The sequence below is a fragment of the Carassius carassius genome, chromosome 17 (assembly GCF_963082965.1).
Source record: "Carassius carassius chromosome 17, fCarCar2.1, whole genome shotgun sequence".
Lineage (NCBI taxonomy): Eukaryota > Metazoa > Chordata > Actinopteri > Cypriniformes > Cyprinidae > Carassius > Carassius carassius.
Window position 1 is genome coordinate 26,063,820 of NC_081771.1, and position 20,995 is coordinate 26,084,814.

General features: G+C 39.7%; 1 protein-coding gene across 1 annotated transcript in view; it reads left to right on the top strand.

The window, feature by feature from the left end:
* The window catches only part of LOC132161423 (dedicator of cytokinesis protein 9-like), a 115,264-nt gene that overhangs the window by 33,405 nt on the left and 60,864 nt on the right, over window positions 1-20,995 (top strand). The window contains exons 2-3 of the mRNA XM_059571451.1: window positions 9,733-9,849; window positions 11,880-11,969. Coding sequence (XP_059427434.1) covers window positions 9,733-9,849; window positions 11,880-11,969 — 207 coding nt within the window. The remainder of the gene's footprint in view (window positions 1-9,732; window positions 9,850-11,879; window positions 11,970-20,995) is intronic.

A 20,995-nucleotide genomic window follows, 5' to 3' on the forward strand; every position in this document is an offset into this window, starting at 1 on the left:
GTCATGACATCTGAAATTAAACATTCCTTTATCTTCTTTATCTAGGCCTTTGTATCCTTAAACATCCTGAAAGTTTTGTAGCTTAATCTATTATAAAATAAAAACCCTGTGATCTCTTACTTGCCCTCAAGTTGTTACAAACCTTTTTTTGTTAAAACAATTGAAGATATTTTGAAGAATTTTGTCAGGCCCCATTTACACTAGTGCGTTTTCATTTTAAAATGCATAACTTTTTGCTACGGTTACTCCTATTGTTTACACTACTCTGGCATTTTCCATGTTTCACTTTTGAAAACGCTGCTGACCCCATTTTAATTTGAAAACTCCGGGGCTGCGTTTCAGTGTAAACGGACCAAAACGGAGACTTTCATAAATGATGGCGTGGCTGCCCATGTGATCTCTGCGTATCCTTGACAACCGTGTAATCATATCATGAACAGTAATCATGCTCATTGTTGAACCTGCCAGTGACTAGCAACCGACTTCTTTGTTTACACTTTTACATGCATGAATGTTCACGTGACATGCGTTTTCGGTTATTTAGTTTAGATGGAGATCATTTCTGAAAGGCAGCTAAAACACCAGTGTAAACACGGATCATTTTAATTCAAAAACACATTAGTATAAACGGGGCCTCAGACTGTTGCTGGGTTCCATACTGTTGAAGTCTGTGGCTACTGTTAACTCTTTGGTTATTTTGGGGAGAACTATCCCTTTAAAACGACCTCCAAAAGCATTTCAACTGAGCTCCAAAAATAGTTTGTTTGGATGTTGTAGGATCTGTAAGGTCATGTAGGCTAATATATTTCCATATGGCTGCCTTCAGAGCAAGACAAATTAATATTTATTTAAGTCAGGGGCCAGTTGCACAAACTTAGCCACCATGTTAAGACTGTGTCTTAAAGGCATAGTTCACTTTGAAATTAAATTTTGGCATGTTTTAGCTTACATCAAGGGCAACCAAGATGTAGGTTTCTTTGTTTCCGCAGTATTTCCCATTTTGATATTTTTAGGTCAAACCGTTCTTGTCTGTGACTCATATAATGCAGGTCTATGGTTACCACCTCAAAGAGCATGCACAGAGAAGTCCAAATTAAACAATTCCCCATCGTAAGTACACATTGATGGCCTACGATACGATACGAGCGGTTTGTGTGAGAAACAAACAGTGTTTATATCGTTTTTACCTCTTGTACACAACCACGTCCAAGTGATCTGAGGGCGCGCACGCTACCTGGTGTGTGATGTATGCACATTCTGGCTTAGTCTGTGCAAGCGCTGGAAAGTGCCGGAAGTGATCTCTCGCGCGTGTACGTCACTCATTGTTTACACAGAACAGAGATTGTAGGTAAGACAGCTAATAGAAATGGTACTAATTTGCGCTTTATCCGGGATGTTTAAACCGACGTAAAAGAAAACAATTATGTATGCTTGCGTGAACTCATCCGTGAACTCATCCGTTTTCACGCATTCCCAATTTATGAGCCTCCTCTCTTGAAGTTATGGTTGATTGCTTTTCGACAGGATATCAACACACCCATAAACTTACTAAAGTTGATTTATAATGCACCCTATAATCATTGCGATAATAATAAAAATACAACACATTACTCACTCTATTGACTGCGTGCCATTGGGTCCCTCTGGCCTTGGATGTCGCCTCCAGTTTATACGTGGCAAACTAAACACAACGTGCAAAACACTGCGGCTCAACAGTGGAGAAAACTCAGGATCTTCAGTCAGTCAGGTGTGTGATGGGATACTGTCAATGTCCTCGTCGTCATCTTTTAGTTGTGGCATTGCTATGTTCCATTCATGACAACATATTCTCTCCACTTCTGTTGGCATCTCACAACACTTGCTACAATAACACCACCAATTTTAAAGAGATCTCTGTCTCTCTGAGGCTTGAAGATGTGCTGCTGCAGCAGATGCCTCCTCCATCACTCTGAGCTCTTGATCAGTGTTCTGGCCTTGATCTGGTACAAATAAATATGCTTGTGAAAAAAATTCAACATTATCTGTTGATATATCGAAACCGTCCTCCATTGCGATTTCCTGTATGTCTAAATATGTTTAGATTTTCACAGTGAAAGGTAACACTTCCGAAATCTCTGTGTAAACAATGAGTGACGTACAGTCACGAGAGATCACTTCCGGCACTTTCCAGCACTTGCGCAGACTAAGCCAGAACCCGCGCATACATCACACACAAGGAATCGTGCGCGCCCTCAGATCACTTGGACATGGTTGTGTACAAGAGGTAAAAACAATATAAATACTGTGAGTTTTCTCAAACAAACCGCTCGTTTCGTGTCTTAAGTCATCAATATTTACTTACGATGGGGAATTGTTTAATTTGGACTTCTCTGTGGATGTTCTTTGAGGTGGTGACCATAGACCTGCATTATATGACTGACAGACAAGAACGGTTTGACCTAAAATTTATACATTTAAACTACTGCGGAAACAAAGACACCTACATCTTGGATGCCCTTAAGATAACCTAAAACATAACAAAATTTAATTTCAAAGTGAACTATCCCTTTAAGAACTAGTTTGACAAACTAGCAGTTGCCAAGGGGTAATCAGTCTTACTTTTGCTATACAAATAAGACCTTTTCATAACTGAATTAATAAAAGTTATGTCCAGTCTTGAATAATTTATTTTGTTTGTTTTGTTTTGAATAAACAGTTTATGCAACTGGCCCTATATCTACTTGACATCACATGATCATTACATTGCACATCTGAAGCCAGTGAGCTTGCTGCTTATCATTTACATACATAGTTTGGTTTTGTGTTTGCTGTAAGCAAGTCTGCAGTGCAGAAACCCTTCACCTCCCCCAGTTCCACCCTTAAGGCTCTGCTATGGATAAATTAAGCTCTGCTATTTGTGCAGCGGCAGTGTGTCTTACATGCTCACATACAGCATGTCTGTGGATGGACTTGCAGTACCAAGTCACAATATTTGCTCTGCAGCAGCAGCTGCATAGCAGATCTATTCTGCCAAGACTAAATACATTATTATTAGCCATATCGATTGCCATGATGAGAGATGAGAGTTTTAAGTCGAACGCAAATAAAATAAAAATAAAATAGTTTCTAACACTGTCAACAGCAACAGGATGAATAGAAGAATAAAGGAGTGTTCACTTTAAAGTGTCCGGTCTAAACAGCATGTTTCTATATGTAAAGCCTTTATAGGGACCCCACATCAGTAACAAGTAAGTATTCATGTTTGGTGTCCTGGATTGCATTAGTGTGATTAAACTTTATGTTTGTTTGAAGATTATGATTGCATATTGAGGTAGACTACAATGGAGAGATCACAAGGGAACTGAATATGAACACAAAAGCATTGAAATCCAAAGTTCTGTCATGAAACTCTAGATGGCACAGTCGGATAGGTCAATCTCAATTCCACATAATGACATCATTTTCAGCTGGTGCAGCTGACTGTTACTTTTTGTATCAGCACCCAATGAGCTTGCTGTTCAACATTCAAATACTTGGATAGTGCTTGCTGTAGCAGTTGCAGTGCTCTTCAGAAACCCTCCACCTTCCCCAGCACCACCTGTATAGATCTGCTACAGGGTAATTCATGCATGCTATTTGGGGGTTATTTCAATGTTGAATGTGCAGCAGCAGTATATCATACATGCTCACAGCAACATGTTGTGAATGTATTGGCAGTAGCAAGTCTCAGCCGCAGCCGCAGCAGTTCTATTCCAACAAGACCATATACATTAACAATGTCTTATACATTACCATGCCAATCCCTCCGAGAGGTGTCATGATATGAATATAATTTTTTTCACATTTTTTACATTACCAGAACTTTTGAGTTCTTTCCAAGAAAATTTGTGTTTGCTTGCTAAACTTTTGCATTCTCTAGCTAATTTTTTCTCGGGGAACCCAAGTTTTGACATGTAATGTTTTTGCCTGCTTCCCAATAAAATTGATAAAATAATCCCAGAAACTGCCCCATAAATTAAATTAGATTTGAGCCATATCAGGGAATCAGTATGTCATAGAGACTTTGGTATGGATTTTTTTATTTATTTGGGCACTAAGTAACTAGAATCTGCCTAGGAACACAGTAACAACCACTAAGAACACATAAAAAAACGAAACAATGTACTGGCAACCATCACCTTGAAGTTGTGGCAGTGAGTTTAGAAAATCCAACTTCATAATATTATTGAAATATTAATTAGAAATTTCTTTCTTCATTTAGGCTATTGTCTGCTTTCTTGCCCTTCCTAATGGTGACCTTTGACCCCAGAGATGTGACGACAGGAAGTGTGTGTATGTGTTTGTTTACATATGTGCTTCTGCTGAGTTTCTGAATATGAATGGATGTCAAGCATACGCTATGTCGGACGGTCGCCTGTCCTTTTCTGAGAAGTGCTGGTCTGGTGCAGATAAGCAGATCTGTAATTTTGTCTTATCCTGCTGTGTGAATGTACTTAAAAGGAAATGAGTACTCTATATGGAGTTAAATAGACAGATGAATGCAGGCTAATGCAGGCTTAGGTGTTTTCACACAGATAGATTTGTGTCAAAAAATTTGTGTCCATTTGTGTCTATATATGCTTGGTTGATAACTCATATTGCACAACACAGATTTTGCCCACACAAAAGCACTCTACATTAAACATGACTTTCCCCATTTTCATTTTAGTTTAATGTGCTTTTGTAATTTAAAATTGATTTTGATTTCAATTTTACACCAAACTTTTTCTTTAGTCTTATCTGACTTTGTCTGTTTCATTTGACTTTACTGAATACATGAATACATCTTTTTTCATACTTAGTAGTATGACCAATCCATTTAGTAACTTTCATAAACTTTTTCAACTTAGAGTGTTATTCTTTTGGTAAAATCCATAAAAAGAAGGAAATTTGTCTCTTTATTTGTTCTATTCCGTGTTCACTCGTGGGCTTTGGGTGTTACTCTCTGGCAGGTGAAACAGACAGTTAAGATCTCTGTTTCAGTGCAGAGGGAGGACAGATGAGCGTGACATAACACATTAGTGGACATGGACAAACACACATACACACAGACACTCCCCCATACCAGAACAGCTGTGTGAAGGAGTGGTCCTGCTTCTCAGAGAGAGAGCGAGCGAGCATGGGAGGGACTTAAGTGATAGAGGAAAAAACTCTTGAGAACTCCACATGGTAAAGTTCAGAAACAGAGAGGAGTGGAAGAACAGAAAGAGAGCCTTCGCAGAGACGAAAGAATACCCTCGGGGTGTGCAGGCTGTTGCAGAGCTCTGGTGTTAGTTTGACTCTTAGTCCTGTGTGAGACAGCCTGGTTTATAATTCTGTGACTAACGTTGATTTGAGGCTTTAGCTCTTGGTCCTTTTGGAGAGAGTGAGTTGTGGATCATGCAGGGCAGGGCTGGACGAGCCGCCCGTAAGGATGCAGTGTGTGAAACACCTCAGCAGGGCAGGAGTGTGGGGGAGATGGAGATAGAGGGGGAAACAGCAGCGCCTGTAGGGGTAAGTTTCTAATGTGACCATTTAAAGCACAGTGAACAAGTCTGACGTACAGATATAAAGACGTGCTATACATATTAGTATAAAACTAAAACTAAATATATAGTTTTTTTCCCTATGTAAAAAGTCAAATTAAGTCAGATTTAAGATGAATTGCACTTTAAAAATGTATTTTTTTTCAATTAAGAACATTTCCCTTCAAATTCTTAGAACTGTGAAACAGACTGTATACTGACTAAACACTATATTTTGAATAATTATCTTTAGAATTATTAATATTTCCCATTATTCTGAAAGAAAAAAACAACAACACCAAATACTGTAAACAATGCAGTAATTTTCATGAACAATAAATGCTACTCTGAAAGAAATTTGATGTACAAACTATTTGAACTCTGAAATTGCTAGTAAATTTCATAAAACATTACAAAGAAACAGCAAATAGCACATTTAATAAAATGTGAAATATTGAAGTAGAAAAAACAAAGAAGTATTTAATTGTAAAACTAATACAATCATCAATGTTTTATTTGCAACTTCAAAAATATTTGTTTACAGTGTTTAGATATAAACAAGTTTGGTAAAAAAAAGTTTTCACTCAGAAATTGCTACATTTCACAATTACAAAATAGATAAATTAATAAATAAAAACAGCAGGTAGAAGTTTGAAGTAGAAAGTACATTTTCTTGTAATAATTATCCAGTAATATTTATTTACAACTTGTCCTTCTTTTTGAATGCTTAATTTTAATAATAATTTAGGAATAAATAATACATGGTTTACTTCATTATTGTGATGAGGAATTGTGTGAGAAAGGTGCTTAATTATCATTCAAATAAAGTTATTAAAATAAAGTTAAAAAGCCTAACGTTCATATTACATTTTGTATCATTTATTTGTTGATTTTTAGGGTATAATATAATCCTGACAAGTTTTGTGATTCACCAAATAAGTAAAAACTAATTTACAGTGTTGAGAATGCATATGTACAGTGTGTGTGAGAGTGTTGATGTACTGTGTGTGTGTGTGTGTGTTTAGAACTGTTGCACCTGTGTTGGAATACGCCCTCTTGATAGTGAAGCTCAGATCTGCTCGCAAAGTTTTGCTTTAAAAACTTTCCTGATTTATTGAACTGTAGAATTAAATTGTGTGTGTTTTTCTGTGTGTGTATGGTATGTGCCCATGTGTCTGTGGCAAATCAGAGCAAGAGTACAAGGATTTACAGCCTAGTTAAACAGCGAGGGCCGTCTGCTCCTACCTTAAGATCCTCCCTCGTCCCAAAGGGAGGGAGACAGTTTAAAAAAATTCCCTTTACCCTACTCTTCCTTTTCAGTTCCAGTTTGACATTTATGCAGTCCTGCACACAAAAACACATGTGTGTGTGCAAATGAGTGTGCCAGAACTTTGTCAGGATGTTCTTCAAAAAGAAGCATCAGCATCTTCCAAATGTTGTACATACGTGTGTGTGTGTGTGTGCAAGTGTTTAAATGACTGTGCCTAGCCTTGGCAAGTTCCTAATTAGTCTCATATTGTATTCATTAGTAGGTGTTTGTGTTGGCTATGTTGAGTGACCTGTGGGAATTGCGGTTCAGCCTTGCTGCTGGCATTCAGGCCTGCACGTTGGCTGCTTGTGTTGCCAGAATATTGATTTTTTAAAATCCATGCAAAGTGTAAGACTTAAACACTTCTTAATGAACGAGTATGACAATTCAAGGAGTGCGTAATTTATTTAATTTTTTTTACATTTTGTAGGGTTATGCATGTATGTTAAGAACAGATATTTTTGTTAAATTGAAGTATCTGAGGAATGTTCATCTGAACAGAGGTGATGAGTGGACTGAGTTGTAGAACAGACCTGACAAATTGATATTTGATGTTTACTGGGATTCTATAATGTGCTACATGTGAATTTACGCAAGAAATTTGAACGTAACACTGTAAATGTAAAGTGTAGTACTAGAGCCCATTCCTCAGCAGGGAGTCCCTGTCAACGCACGCAATAAGTGGATTATGGCCAAGAAATTCTCCACACACAAACACACTGGTTTAAACCCAACAGGATTTTTATAAAGACTTAATGGAGATCTCTGTTACACTACTTTTAATATCGTCTCTTAAAGTAAAATAAAATAAATACAAAAACCAAATTGATTCATGTGAAAGTTGCTAACATGCAGTAATAGTACAAGTAGTATTAAATTTGAAGTGGAATAGGTCAATTTAACATTACATGCTCACCAATGGATGCTCTGCAGATAAAAACATCCCATTAATCCAGAGGTAATTTACACAACTCCAGTTCAACTCATTTATTGTAAAGTGAAAAGCTGCTTGATTGTATGATGTTTTTACCACCAAACTGTTGCTTCAGGCTAAAATATGAGAGAATCAGGAGAGAGAGAAATATGTACACAAGAACAGCTTAAGATTGCATTGCAATAGCTTTTTTTTATATTCTGATTCTGACTGTCATTTAAATGTGTACAGCTCACTTTTTGCACACTAACATATTAAGGAAGAGATTGACATCCCAATATTAAATGTGTTTACACAGACATATTGTATATCAAAGGCATATTGTGTTAAATATGTGCTTACTTGATTGTCTGAACACATTTCATAGATGGTTGTGGCAAACAGCCTTATGAAAGTCTGTGTTTGTGTGTGCGTGTTAGACAGGAAATAGTTCTCCCCAGAGGTTAGCATCTTTTCAATTATATGTCAGACCGTTAGTGCCTGAGGCCTGAGTGCCTGTGTCCCCATAAAGCAATGATGTCACAATGGACATTGTAACAGAGACCTATTCGCCTGTCTTTATTGGATGATGTAGGCTTGTTGTTGCTGACTATAGCCAATCATAGCGTGGGTTATGGGAACCAGTGTGTGAACTGCCTGGTACAGTTCAACACAATACTCATTCACAATTCTCTTATGCCTTCACTTCTCTCTCACTCACTAACAAACAGAGCAGAGTATCTGGGCACAAAGGCATTCATGTTTTACTTTGGTTACTGTTGATGTTGTCACATCATTGAATACATTGTATTTTAAAATTATCTACCACATTATTTCAGTATTGTATTAAAAGATTATATGCTAAAGATAACGCAGAGGAGATTTCCTGACAAACAGAATGCCTTAAAGGGATGACATTATCTCCATGATCTTTTGAGATACTAAAGTTTATTGTTCATTGAATTAATACTATAACATTCAAATCTCTAACATTTTCCCAGTCCCTAGGGACTAAGATAAAAAAAAATGGCTTGTTCTCAGCGTTATGACTTCTGAAATGAATTGTTCTCAGCTTACTTCTGAAATAAGAATACAAACCCTGCCTTTGAATATGCATACATAATTATACAGTATATAGTAGATGAAAAACTTGTGAGATGAGTAGTATGATTGAACCCATAGTATAGATGACTTTCTGCTTCCGGCGAAATTGTAAAGTACACATCATATCAACACTTTGCTTTTCCTATGAGGGCACAGAAGATGTCAGTTTGGTTTTGTCAATGGATTTGTCAACGCAATTGATGCTTAGTGGGTCACATAAATGTGACAATGTGGCAGATGAAGTACATTCAAAATTCTTTCATGCTACTCATATTCATATTACTGTTATACACATAGAATATTTTCTAACAGTCAAAATATATATAGTATAATATATAGTATAAAATAATATACATTATTCATAAAATTCATATGAATTTTCATATACATTCATATATAAACATTAGTGTAAATAGTGTAAAAACATTAAGACATACATTATAAAAAAACACACACTATTATTTCTGCAGTCAGTAGTGCTAGCCAGTACGTGTTCTGCACATCAACACTCTGGGGTCAAGTGAAAATACTATGTCAGTAAAATGGTTTCTTTTTTCATTTTTGTGGAAACTATGATTTTGCATTAGAATACATTTTACAAATGATTTACACAGTAAATTAAAAGTGTTCCTCCGAAAAAAAAATAGTATATGACTCCCTTAATGTCCCAAATGAATTCAGAAGAATAGATATAATATTGGTAACACAACATATTGGTCTGAACGATCTGCAGTCACTTAACAAAAGCAAATGTTACATAAGCCTTTTTAACTGATGATCATTCATGGTTCATTTGGTTCCTTATTTAATTTTATTGTCTTGAACATTAGATTTTTTCCTCTGGTTTACTCTTGTTAAACTTGTGTGTCTTTGTTTTTCTTCAGGTAAAACCAAAAGTGATCGAGCCGTTGGACTACGAGAGCGTACTTGTCCAGAGGAAAACGCAAATACTAAGTGATGTCCTCAGAGACATGCTGCAGTTTCCTATTGATGACTTTCAGGTAAGACCGTCTGTTTATCTGTACACATCCAGCTCTTAGACCATCTGCTCTCCCCTCAGTATACATTCCTTCATTCTTCTGCCGTTTATTTTTCTCTGCTAGAGGCACCTGTACACTTTACTTCTGTCAGTATTTTTTGATCTCTTCTTATCTGAATTCATGCTGCGTTTTCCTGAAATTGTATTTTTCAGCTTGATTCTGAGCACTGAGTAACCTGTGCAGATGTTAGTTTTCACAGTCTTTCAGTGGTGTGTCTTGAGTTTTCTTTCCTTCTTAGGCTCACAAGGGCCTGCTTTCCATCACAACATTATACAACCCTCAAATAACATTCCAGTAACATTGTCTTATGGGATTTCTCATGCTTCTTTTCTGAATGGAACCATCTACTTGTTTTCCTTTAGAAAAGGGTGCGTATGCGAGAGATCATTGTTATGAGCCTTGGTTTATGAGGAACAGAAACAAAACTGTGTTCTGTGAGCAACAGCTCAGTTAGCTGAAACCAAACAATTCAATTTTAGGATTAGTGTTAGGAAATGAAACCTAAATCGAATTAGAAATTCTAAACCTAACTGTAAAAATGTATATGTTAAATATCATTCTCAATCTCAAACCAAACATCTAGTTAGTCTTAATAGTATTATGAAGACTGGGACTCCATTTGTGTGTATACGTATGAGATGTACTTTACTGTATGTGGTCACATTCTACAAAAAACCTAAATCTAACACTCAGACAAACATCTCAGCATTTTGCACATTTTATTAAGACATGATTTATAATGTTAATTAAGCATTTTCTTTTTGGTGACCATTAAAAACAAAACTAAATATTAAGTATTGTATTTTATACATTACACAATAAATATAAATTATTGTAACACATTTTCGATATAAAAATACACCTGTATAATAAAGTAGATTCACAAATTGAGCACACACACACACACACGCGCGCACACACACACACAAATACACAAATACACACACACACACACACACACACACACACACACACACACACACACACACACACACACACAGGCTCTCATGCAATGCTTCAGCAGTGAGTAAAGTCATGCCCAGTCCAGACAAGGCTAGTAAACTGACTTCATAGCATAACGCCTCAGACTGGTTAGGGATAAGTTCACCAAGACTATTTTCAATGCATAGTTTTAAAAGCATACAAGCTGGTTAAAATGAGCATAGTGCTTTATGTAAAACCCAGGGGTGTACAGCAATGGACAATTTAGCTTCATGGTCATTATTGGTTTCACATCAGGCCTCAGGATGTATAGCACAGCGATATTCACATGTGTGCTGGAGTATGAATGCAGACTTAGATGACGTGTCCTAGAAAAGGCACATCTGAAACTGTATAATGAAAGGGTCAGAGACAAGAACCTGTATATGCTAATTATATTAAATCAGTCCATGTTCTCACTACACTGGGAAATAAATATACTTTGGGCAAACTTAAAAATAAAGAAAGAATTGTCATTAGTTGACTACTGAATTAGTTTACTACCTAAAAATACATATTCATATACTTCGAAAGACATTAATGGTTATGGTGATGCATTTTTTTTTTAATATGCATCATATTTTGAGTTATGTACTTTAAAAAATACAAGAAAAAACCCCCCACACAATTATTTCTGCTGTCAGTAGTGCTATCCAGTACGTGTTCTGCAAATCAACACTCTGGAGTCAAGCGAAAATACTATTTCAGTTATTACTATTTCATTTCATTTTTGTGGAAACTATGATTTTCCATTAGACTAATAAAAAAAATGCACTTTAATGAAATCACACGGCAGTTTGACTTTTTTCAATGTTTCCAAATCCTCCTGGTAACCTATTATTAAAATGAAAACTCTTTGAAAGCCCCTCTTTTGTTCATTGTCCAATATGATTCATTTTATTGCTACAAGAAATGTCAAGATTTACAATGAAGAATTGTTTTATGCATGTTCGTGCGCTCATCTCTGTATGTGAATAGTATCTGAAACATTTCCATCTGTATCGATGTAGATCTCCACTTTGAAGCGTCAGGGCAGAACTCTGTACTCTTCAGTACCAGATGGGGCAGAAAAGAGAGCCAGCAGCCTGCTTGTGCAGGAGGTAAGACCTCATATGCATGTAATATACACTTATGGATCAGATCGAAGAGAGTGTGAATTTTTAATGAATTGCATTCATTGATAGCGTTGTTTATTTGTACATGTTGTATTGACTAAGCACACGATTCATTAAAGGAATTATGCAAATTGGACTGCAAACCCACCCAATAATTTTGGTGCCTAGTCTAATGCTATTTGCATGCTGCTACAGCATTTGCATTCCACAATTTAAAGTTCGGATCTGAGAGGATGCAGTGGAATACCACAATCTGGCACACTTTACTGAGACTGCACTACATCACCCAATCACTGCAGTCCAAACACCTGAATCATCTCTTAAAAATGCACTTGAATGCGTGTCTGGATATATGCCTGGTTACGGTTCTCCTCTCAGGCATTTGATCATCACTTGATGAATTACTGCTGTTAGATCAGACAATGCACTCAAACGTCTTGCCTTCTACACAGTGCAAAGTCAGTTGTGTTAGGCAAATAACACTGAATTTTGGAAACAAGTGCAATTTAAGCTTGATATTAAGCATTATTTACATTAAAATGAGATGGGTTAGTTCTTATAAGAATAATATGACTGAATAATATCAATCTAACCCTATAAAGCTTATATTTTCATATTTGATATGCAAATTTCTAAAGCCTCTAAGTGGCCTTATCATCTCTTTAACATCTCTTTCAGAAATGTTCACCTTCAGGACGTGATACACACTTCTTTTTTGCCATGAAATCTTTACTTATTTTTATGAAGTAAAATAAGAATTACATTTATTTTGTTAGTAATATTTCAAGATAAATGCTTTCTGCAGTGAAGCAACTTATAATACTCAGCAAATAAATACATGTTTACCACAGACTATAATTGATCATATTGGAAGGAATAAGACCTAGATAAAACCGGAGCAATGTATTGAACAAAAATAAATTGTCAACAGGTCAAAACAGATTCCTAGAAGTTCCACAATTATGCTACTTCTTCAATAATTCTATTATATGTGCATATGCATTTGCATTAGAATAAACCGTATGTGTGTGTGAGGTCTTCATCAGGCTATAGGTTGTGTGGATATCACGAGCATTGGGGGTCGTCAACAGAGAGCGTAAAAAAATATTTCCTCCCGCTAAAGAGCTCAATGACATCATCAAGGACAGCTTGGCCAGTGCCAGGCAGTTTTTCAGTTTTTCACAAATAAAAACATCTGCCTTGGCCATTAGTCATGTGCACACTTCCGCTGTACACCCCAGAACAGTATGCATTCTGAAGGATTGTCCTGTTAAATTTGCACACAATTTCTTGGAAATAACTTTGTTTGGCATAAAATATGTGCAATTGAGTCATTGAGTAAACAATTGTCATGCTCTTACTTTAGAGCCAATGTCATTTTGTTTCAAAAGATTTGTAATTAAATCCGATCCACAAGGGAAGGCAAACAAGTTGAGCTGTCCAAGAACTTTTCTTTATTTTCAGCTTTTTCTTGTAATATTATAAGTCATCAGTGTTGCTGGTGTTGCATGTCGAAATGAATCAATTCCAAGACGTGCATAATTTGATGGGTTCGTTTTAATCTTGTTCGCTGCACGGCATTTATTCACATTAGACAAAACTCTACGTGCGTTTTTCAATACTACAAAAAAAACCACTCTTCCTCTTTTTCTTCTCCGCGCCCGCCCCTCTCTTCTGTGGGCGCCCTCTCCTGTAAGATCGCTAACAACATGCCTACTTAAGCATCACTCACTATAAATTAATGCGTTTGCACCAACCTTGATTTAAACACATTTCCTGTATTAACCCCATCATAAATTTAGAGTACATATGAACTAAGTGAACAATAAAAAAAATAAAATAAAATAAAGACATTTGGGGGGGGGCGTACTCTTTCTCTAAACATTAACAATAACATTACAGGGAATATTATTCTAAACCCCACACTCTCCCCTCCAAAAATGAATGCTGTCTCCGCATTCCATAGTTCCCAGAGTCTCATAGAGTCTTGCAAAGAAGTACATTAGGGAGTCAGTCTCTATACTTGATGCTAATTAGTCTTGAACTGTCAATGCATGACATTTATCTCCCATTTCATGTCATCTGTTGAAGTAGACACCACTGGCCACATGATGTCTGAAACATTGCTCCGCCATGGGACGGGCCTCGCATCAAGTGCTGAAAGTTTTCAACCGTAAACATACTCTATGTTTTATACACAGACCCACATATGTGCTGTTCTGACTTTATCATCATATTTTAGCAATCTATGTGCCAATGTCTGCTTACTGGTACTTTATGTGTATTAAATGAAACATAATCCCATTAACTTTTTCTTCATTATGAACCTATAAACTGTGAACTGTGTTATTATTACTTTACATAACAAATATGAAATCAAATGACTTTATGTGTAATAGAGGGTGTGCCTAATGTATCATATGTCAGTGTTGTTGGTGGGTGCCTTCGTCTGAAAGGATACATTCTTTGTGGCTGGTGAGCTGCTGCTGGGCTGATGTCGTCTGCCTCATCGGATGATGTCTCCTGTCCCTCTTCTGCCGCCTCATTTTCATCCTCCAGTTCATTTGCAGACTTCTCCGAATTTCTGTCCCCTTCATCACACATTTCCATGGGTAGTACATGTTCGCATTCTGGCTCTTGGTCCAATTCTCCTTCTGTTGCCCCTAATTGGCACTCATTCTCCTCAGCTCTTGGTCTGCTTTCTCTCTCTGTGCGTTGCTTTCTCGGCAATGTCGTCCAGCCTCTCCAGTCATCCTCGCTCTCGGAATCCTCTTCCATCTCAGTAACCACTTGGTATGTTTCCTTTTTCCCCTTTTCCATTGTCACTTTTCCCCTTGCTTGAATTTTACTCTTGTTCTGCTGGACATAGTCAACAGGTAGAAAGTCGCAAGGCAGCAAAAGGTTTCGGTGTAAGACCCTCGCTTCCCCTGGCCCATGTTCTGGCTTAACCTCATACACTGGGCCGTCTGCATACTTCCTCTCTGTCACAACATGCACTCGATCCTCCCAGTATGACCGGAGTTTCCCCGGACCACCTCTTTCTCCCCGATTTCTCACCAAAACTCTGTTTCCCGGCTGGAGATCTGCTCCATAGATCTTCTTGTCATAGCCTTGTTTTGCTCTCCTCTGTTCTTTCTGAACTGTCCTTGATGCCACTTCATATGCCTCTTTCATGCGTTTTCTCCACTTGGCAGCATAATCACTAGGTGACACTCCACTCTCCCTTGGCTTCAGGCCAAACATTACATCAATGGGCAGCCTCGGGTGTCTGCCATACAGAAGGTAATACGGGGCATAACCTGTCACTTCACTGCGCGTACAATTATACGCGTGGACGACCTTGTTTAGAGAGCTCTTCCAATCAGCCTTGGCTTGACTCGGCAGGGATCTCAGCATTGACAACAACGTTCTGTTAAACCTTTCCACCTGCCCGTTTCCAGCAGGGTGGTATGGGGTCGTGCGGGAGTGTTGGATATCACAGATTACCTCCATGCGCTCAAACAGCTTGTTTTCAAATTCCCTTCCCTGATCGTGGTGGAGTTTAGTGGGGAACCCATATCTGAGAACAAAGTCGCCGAAGATCTTTTCTGCTACTGTTTTTGCAGACTTATTTTTACAAGCGTACGCTTGGGCAAAGCGTGTAAAGTGGTCCATTAATACTAGGATGTATTCGTAGCCACCCTTGCAGCACTCCAGATGTAGAAAATCCACTGATACCAGTTCGAAAGGGTAAGTCGTCACTATATTGACCAATGGGGCTCTCGTCACTCTATTTGGACGCTTGCGTTTCAGACAGCTACACTCCTTGGTGACATAATGTTCCACATTAGCTTGCATGTGAGGCCAATAGAACCTGTCCCGGATGAGACTGAGTGTGTGCTCGACTCCCTGGTGACCCATCTCCTCATGAAGCTCCTTAAACACCAACTGGCGGTATTTTCTGGGCAGCACTGTCTGGGTACGTCCTGCCAATTGTCGACACAATACTCCTTCCTCATCCACATACAACCTGTTTCTTTGCCTATACAGAACAGTCAAATCATCGCGACCATCTCGTCCCACCAACCTCGGCCAACGTTCTGCTAGCACATACTCCCGCACTTTTCCAAGCACTGGATCTTTTTCTTGTGCTCCTATCAATTCCTCTGGGGTCACTTTGGTCTCTTGTGTTGCTCCTTGCTCCTGCTCTGCCTCAGAACAAATTGCTGCTAAGACGGTATGACACATCCAGGGCCTCTCTTCCTCCGGCTTCAGGAGAAGTGTATCCGTGACAGCAGCTATGACTCTTGGGCTAGCCTCTTGCGAACAAGTTTGCATGTAACTTTCCATGTCCAGAGGCATCCTTGACAGCCCATCAGCATCCCGGTGTACGCGGCCTGGTCTATATTTGATGGTAAAATTGTAGTCAGCCAACTCTGCAATCCATCTGTGGGTGGTGGCATTGAGCTTGGCCGTGGACAAAACATATGTCAGCGGATTGTTGTCCGTATAGACCACAAAGGAGGTTGCATGATACAGGTATTCACGGAATCGTTCACAAATGGCCCATTTCATCGCCAAGAATTCCAGTTTCCCCGAGTGCAAATGGTAATTCTTCTCTGGAGCTGTTAGGGTCCGTGACCCAAAGCCAATGACCACCAGTCTCCCTTTCTGCCTCTGATATAGTACTGCACCCAGTCCGTCTTGCGATGCATCACAATGCAAGATGAAGGGCTGTTCAAAATCAGGGTAGCCGATGATGGGAGGATGAAGCAAGAATTCAAGCAGTCGGTTGATGACATCCTGGTGTTTTTCTGTCCAATTTATGGGCCAACTGGAATGAAGTTGGGCTGGTTTTCCCCATTTACCCCGACCCTTCTTACCGTTGTCCTCTTTACTGCTTGTCCATTTTTCCGAAGGCTTCCCTGTTGACAATAGTTCATAGAGGGGTCTGGCAATTTGGGAAAAACTGGGAATGTACGTGCGATAGTATGACAGGAACCCCAGCAATTGTCTCAGATCTCCGACCGTTTTAGGCTTACGGTCTCTTAGTGCTTCTACGGGTGCAATCTCCTTGGGGTCCATAGTGTATCCCCCTCTAGAGACTATTTTCCCCAGGAACTTTACCTCAGCCCTGAACAATTCACACTTCTTGGCTGTAAGCTTCACTCCATGAGCTTGGTAGCGGCGTAGCACTTCCTTAACATCACGGAGATGCTCCTCAAATGTCCTGCTATGTATGAGGTTATCATCTAAGTATGGAAGGCAGGTGTCATCCCTGAGTCCCACCAAACACTCCTCCATACTGCGCTGGAACTCGGCAGGGGCAGAGGACAGCCCAAAGGGGATCCTGACCCATTCATATAGGCCCCACGGTGTTATGAAAGCTGTGTATGGTCGACTGCCCTCCTCCACAAACCCCTGATGATACGCCTTCCCCTGATCCAGAACCGAGAACCATGTGCTTCCACATAAACTGTTTAGCATGTCCTGTACCCGTGGGATAGGGTGACGGTCTGGGATGGATTTGTGGTTGAGCTCCCGGTAATCTATACAGAGACGTAGACTTCCATCTTTCTTTCGGACACAGACAATTGGAGATGCATAGGAGGAACGGGACTTCTGAATCCATCCTTTATTCAAGAGGTCTTCCACATATTCTTTCACCTCCTTATGTAGAGGTTTTGGTACGGATACATACGTACGCTTTACTGGTGTCGTGTCACTCAACCTGATTCTCATTTGGAGTGACGGGATCCACCCCACGTCATTTTCATCCATTGAAAATGCCGCACACTCCTCCCTCAGCAGCTGTTTAACTTTTCTCTGTTGCTCAGGAGTGAGATGGTCAATTGACACTGGTGGGTCCCACAGTTTTCTATTAATATCCTGTCCAGTGCTGTCACTCTTGTTCAGATCCTTCACCTCACAGCTTATCATGTCCTTACCTCCAGCGACCACTACTCCCGCCGCCACCACATCCTCCCCAATGTCATTCAAGTCTGGTTTCACTGTAGCGGGCTTGGCGTCGGCTGGATAAATGGACCGGACTTGCTGAACTCGTCCTAGTACAGTGCGGGGAGCAAGCATAATGTCCACATTGCTGATGTTGGTAACTGGGATGTGAACTTTAGTCAAGTTTCCCTTCTGAAGACTGATTACCATCTTAGTTACATCAAGTCCCTCAGGCCACTGTGGAATAACTTCTGGTTCAAACAGGACTTCCTGTCTTGAAACAAGAGGACCAGCTCTCACTCTGCATTTCACCGCTTTCGTCTGTCCGGCTGCAACTACAGTAGTAATCCGTCCAATTTTCACAATTCCTTCTTTTACTACCTGGTCGTCATCCTGCATCATTTTAATCAATACAACAGCTTTTTTGCAGTCACATGAGAAAGCTTCCTTTACCACTTCTGGAATGATATCAGGGTGCTGCTCCATTCTCTTTTTCACTAGCTGTTGAATAACATTATAACCAATAATTGGAGGCTGCCCCACGCCTGGCTCACTGGAGAGAAGCATGGGTACCAGGAGTTCAGCCTGAGCCCCTCTTTTGGCCCAAGTTGAAACTTCAACTCCACCCATCCCGAGAAGGGTATATCGGTTTGGTTGGCTGCTCGGCCAATAAGGGTTTCACCTTCGTCCAGCAGCTCACTTAGTTTGCGTGTCGCAATGTGGGGAAAGCAAATATTCTTCCATTCCTCATTGATGATGGTCACCTGTGACCCTGTGTCCCAGAGCGCCTGCACGGGCAAGCATTCAAAGAAACAGTCAACCATACATCTAGGACCAATGAGGTTCTCCAATCTTGGATGTCGTTGAAAAGGTATGTGGTTGGTGTAAGTGGTAGCTCTAGCATGCTCTGTTTTTCCTCTTTGTTCTAACTCTGCCTCCAGCTGTTTAATCCTTTGGCGCAGGTGCTCTTGAGTTTTCTCTTGTTGGGCGCAATAACTCAGAAGGGAGGTTGAGTTGTCTGGTCTCATGGAATGAACAGATATTTTTACATCGCTTCTGCCCTCTGCTGAATTCTTTGGTGCTCTACAGCCCTGGGCAGCATGACCCACGACTCCACATCTGAAGCAGTGCTCGCATCGATCCTCTTCTCCTTTCTCCTGACAAGCTCTGCATCCCTTCCTGTAGCTGGACCTTCCCTTGACTATACGCTCCGGAGGGTTGTTTCGTCCTTTACGGAGTTCCGCAACTTCCTCTCTCAAGAGTTTAACCATATCATATAATTCTGCGTCTCTCCGCCCCTCCGTCGCTGGTGTCTCTCTGCTTCCCCGTTTGACAATATCACTTGACTGTTCCTTAACCAACACTTTGGCTGTCATTTCATCCTGCGTGCATGGATGAACCTGCATTTCTGGACACAATTTGTGTATTTTTGCCACTTTACTTCCTGTGTTCTTCTTTTGTTTATTTAGTCTTTCTGTTTCATCACCGGCGGCTTCATTCATTTTGTTTATCAACATTTCATCTGATATTTTTGAATCGTCCAGGTATGGCCTCATCTGAAATTTAATATGATCGCTGATCAAACCTGTGCCAACAGAGCGTAGAAACTTCTTCTGAATGTGATCTGTACTGAAATATTCACCACCTTCTTCACAAGTGCGCAACAGTTTTTCTTTTAGCTCAATGGCTCTAAAAAGGAAAGCTTGTGGCTATTCGTTGGTGCTTTGAGTGATGTTCAACAATTTGTAGTACAGATCTGTAGAACTGTCCTCCTTGAAATGTCCCTTCAATATTGTTTTCAACTGTGAAAGAGTGAGATCTCTTTTAATTTCCAGCATATTGCGTAAACTCAATCCTGGGCTGATAGCTTTTATTACTGCTTCAATAATTTCTGCTTCACTGTGGCCTCTTGACAGTTTACCTTTTTGCCCACTCTCTCCAATCTGACCGCAGACTTTGAAATCCCTTCTCACAGTGACTTCAGGGGCCATGCCAATAAATTCCTGCTGTTCTTGAGGCTGACTTTTCACTTTAATTTTTCCCATTTCATCTCTCATCTTCATATTTCCAATTTGTAATTCAGAGAGATTTTGCTGTGAATCCGCCTCATTAACCACATCCTGTTTAATTTGCGAGCTGTCTGACTCCATCTTATTGCTACCGCCATTTTCCCCATTCTCGTTTTCTCCCTGCGCCTCCATGAACGACAACATTGAACACAAATAGTGCTTCGCCACGTCTTCCTCCTCCCTCTCAATCGCGGCATCAATCGACTCGGTAATCTTTCTGATAAGTGCGCGCCTAGTAGAGACATTTGCGGTAGGGATTTTGTTACAATCGCATACCTCCTTCACTTGGTCGAGCGCCAACAGCCACAGTCTTTCCGTTACCCGTTCGGCTAGTGCTTCCAGATCCATCTCACGCTCCTGATATACATCCGCTTACCCGCCCGAGACTCTCCGCTCTCTCGCGTGCTCCCAGTGATCCTTTGGCTCGCACTTCGTCTCGCACTCCGGCTCGCACTTCTTACAAATCCCAGCGGTGCCTCCAAGTTTGTTGCATGTCGAAATGAATCAATTCCAAGACGTGCATAATTTGATGGGTTCGTTTTAATCTTATTCGCTGCACGGCATTTATTCACATTAGAAAAAACTCTACGTGCGTTTTTCAATACTACAAAAAAAACCACTCTTCCTCTTTTTCTTCTCCGCGCCCGCCCCTCTCTTCTGTGGGCGCCCTCTCCTGTAAGATCGCTAACAACATGCCTACTTGAGCATCACTCACTATAAATTAATGCGTTTGCACCAACCTTGATTTAAACACATTTCCTGTATTAACCCCATCATAAATTTAGAGTACATATGAACTAAGTGAACAATAAAAAAAAAAAAATAAAATAAAGACATTTGGGGGGGGGGGGCGTACTCTTTTTCTAAACATTAACAATAACATTACAGGGAATATTATTCTAAACCCCACACTGGTTTTGGTGGTTTAGTTGTCCAAATGCTTTTTGTTTTAGTATTGTAATAACAAATGTTTAGTCAAGCATCACTATAACTGTTGTTCATATTTAG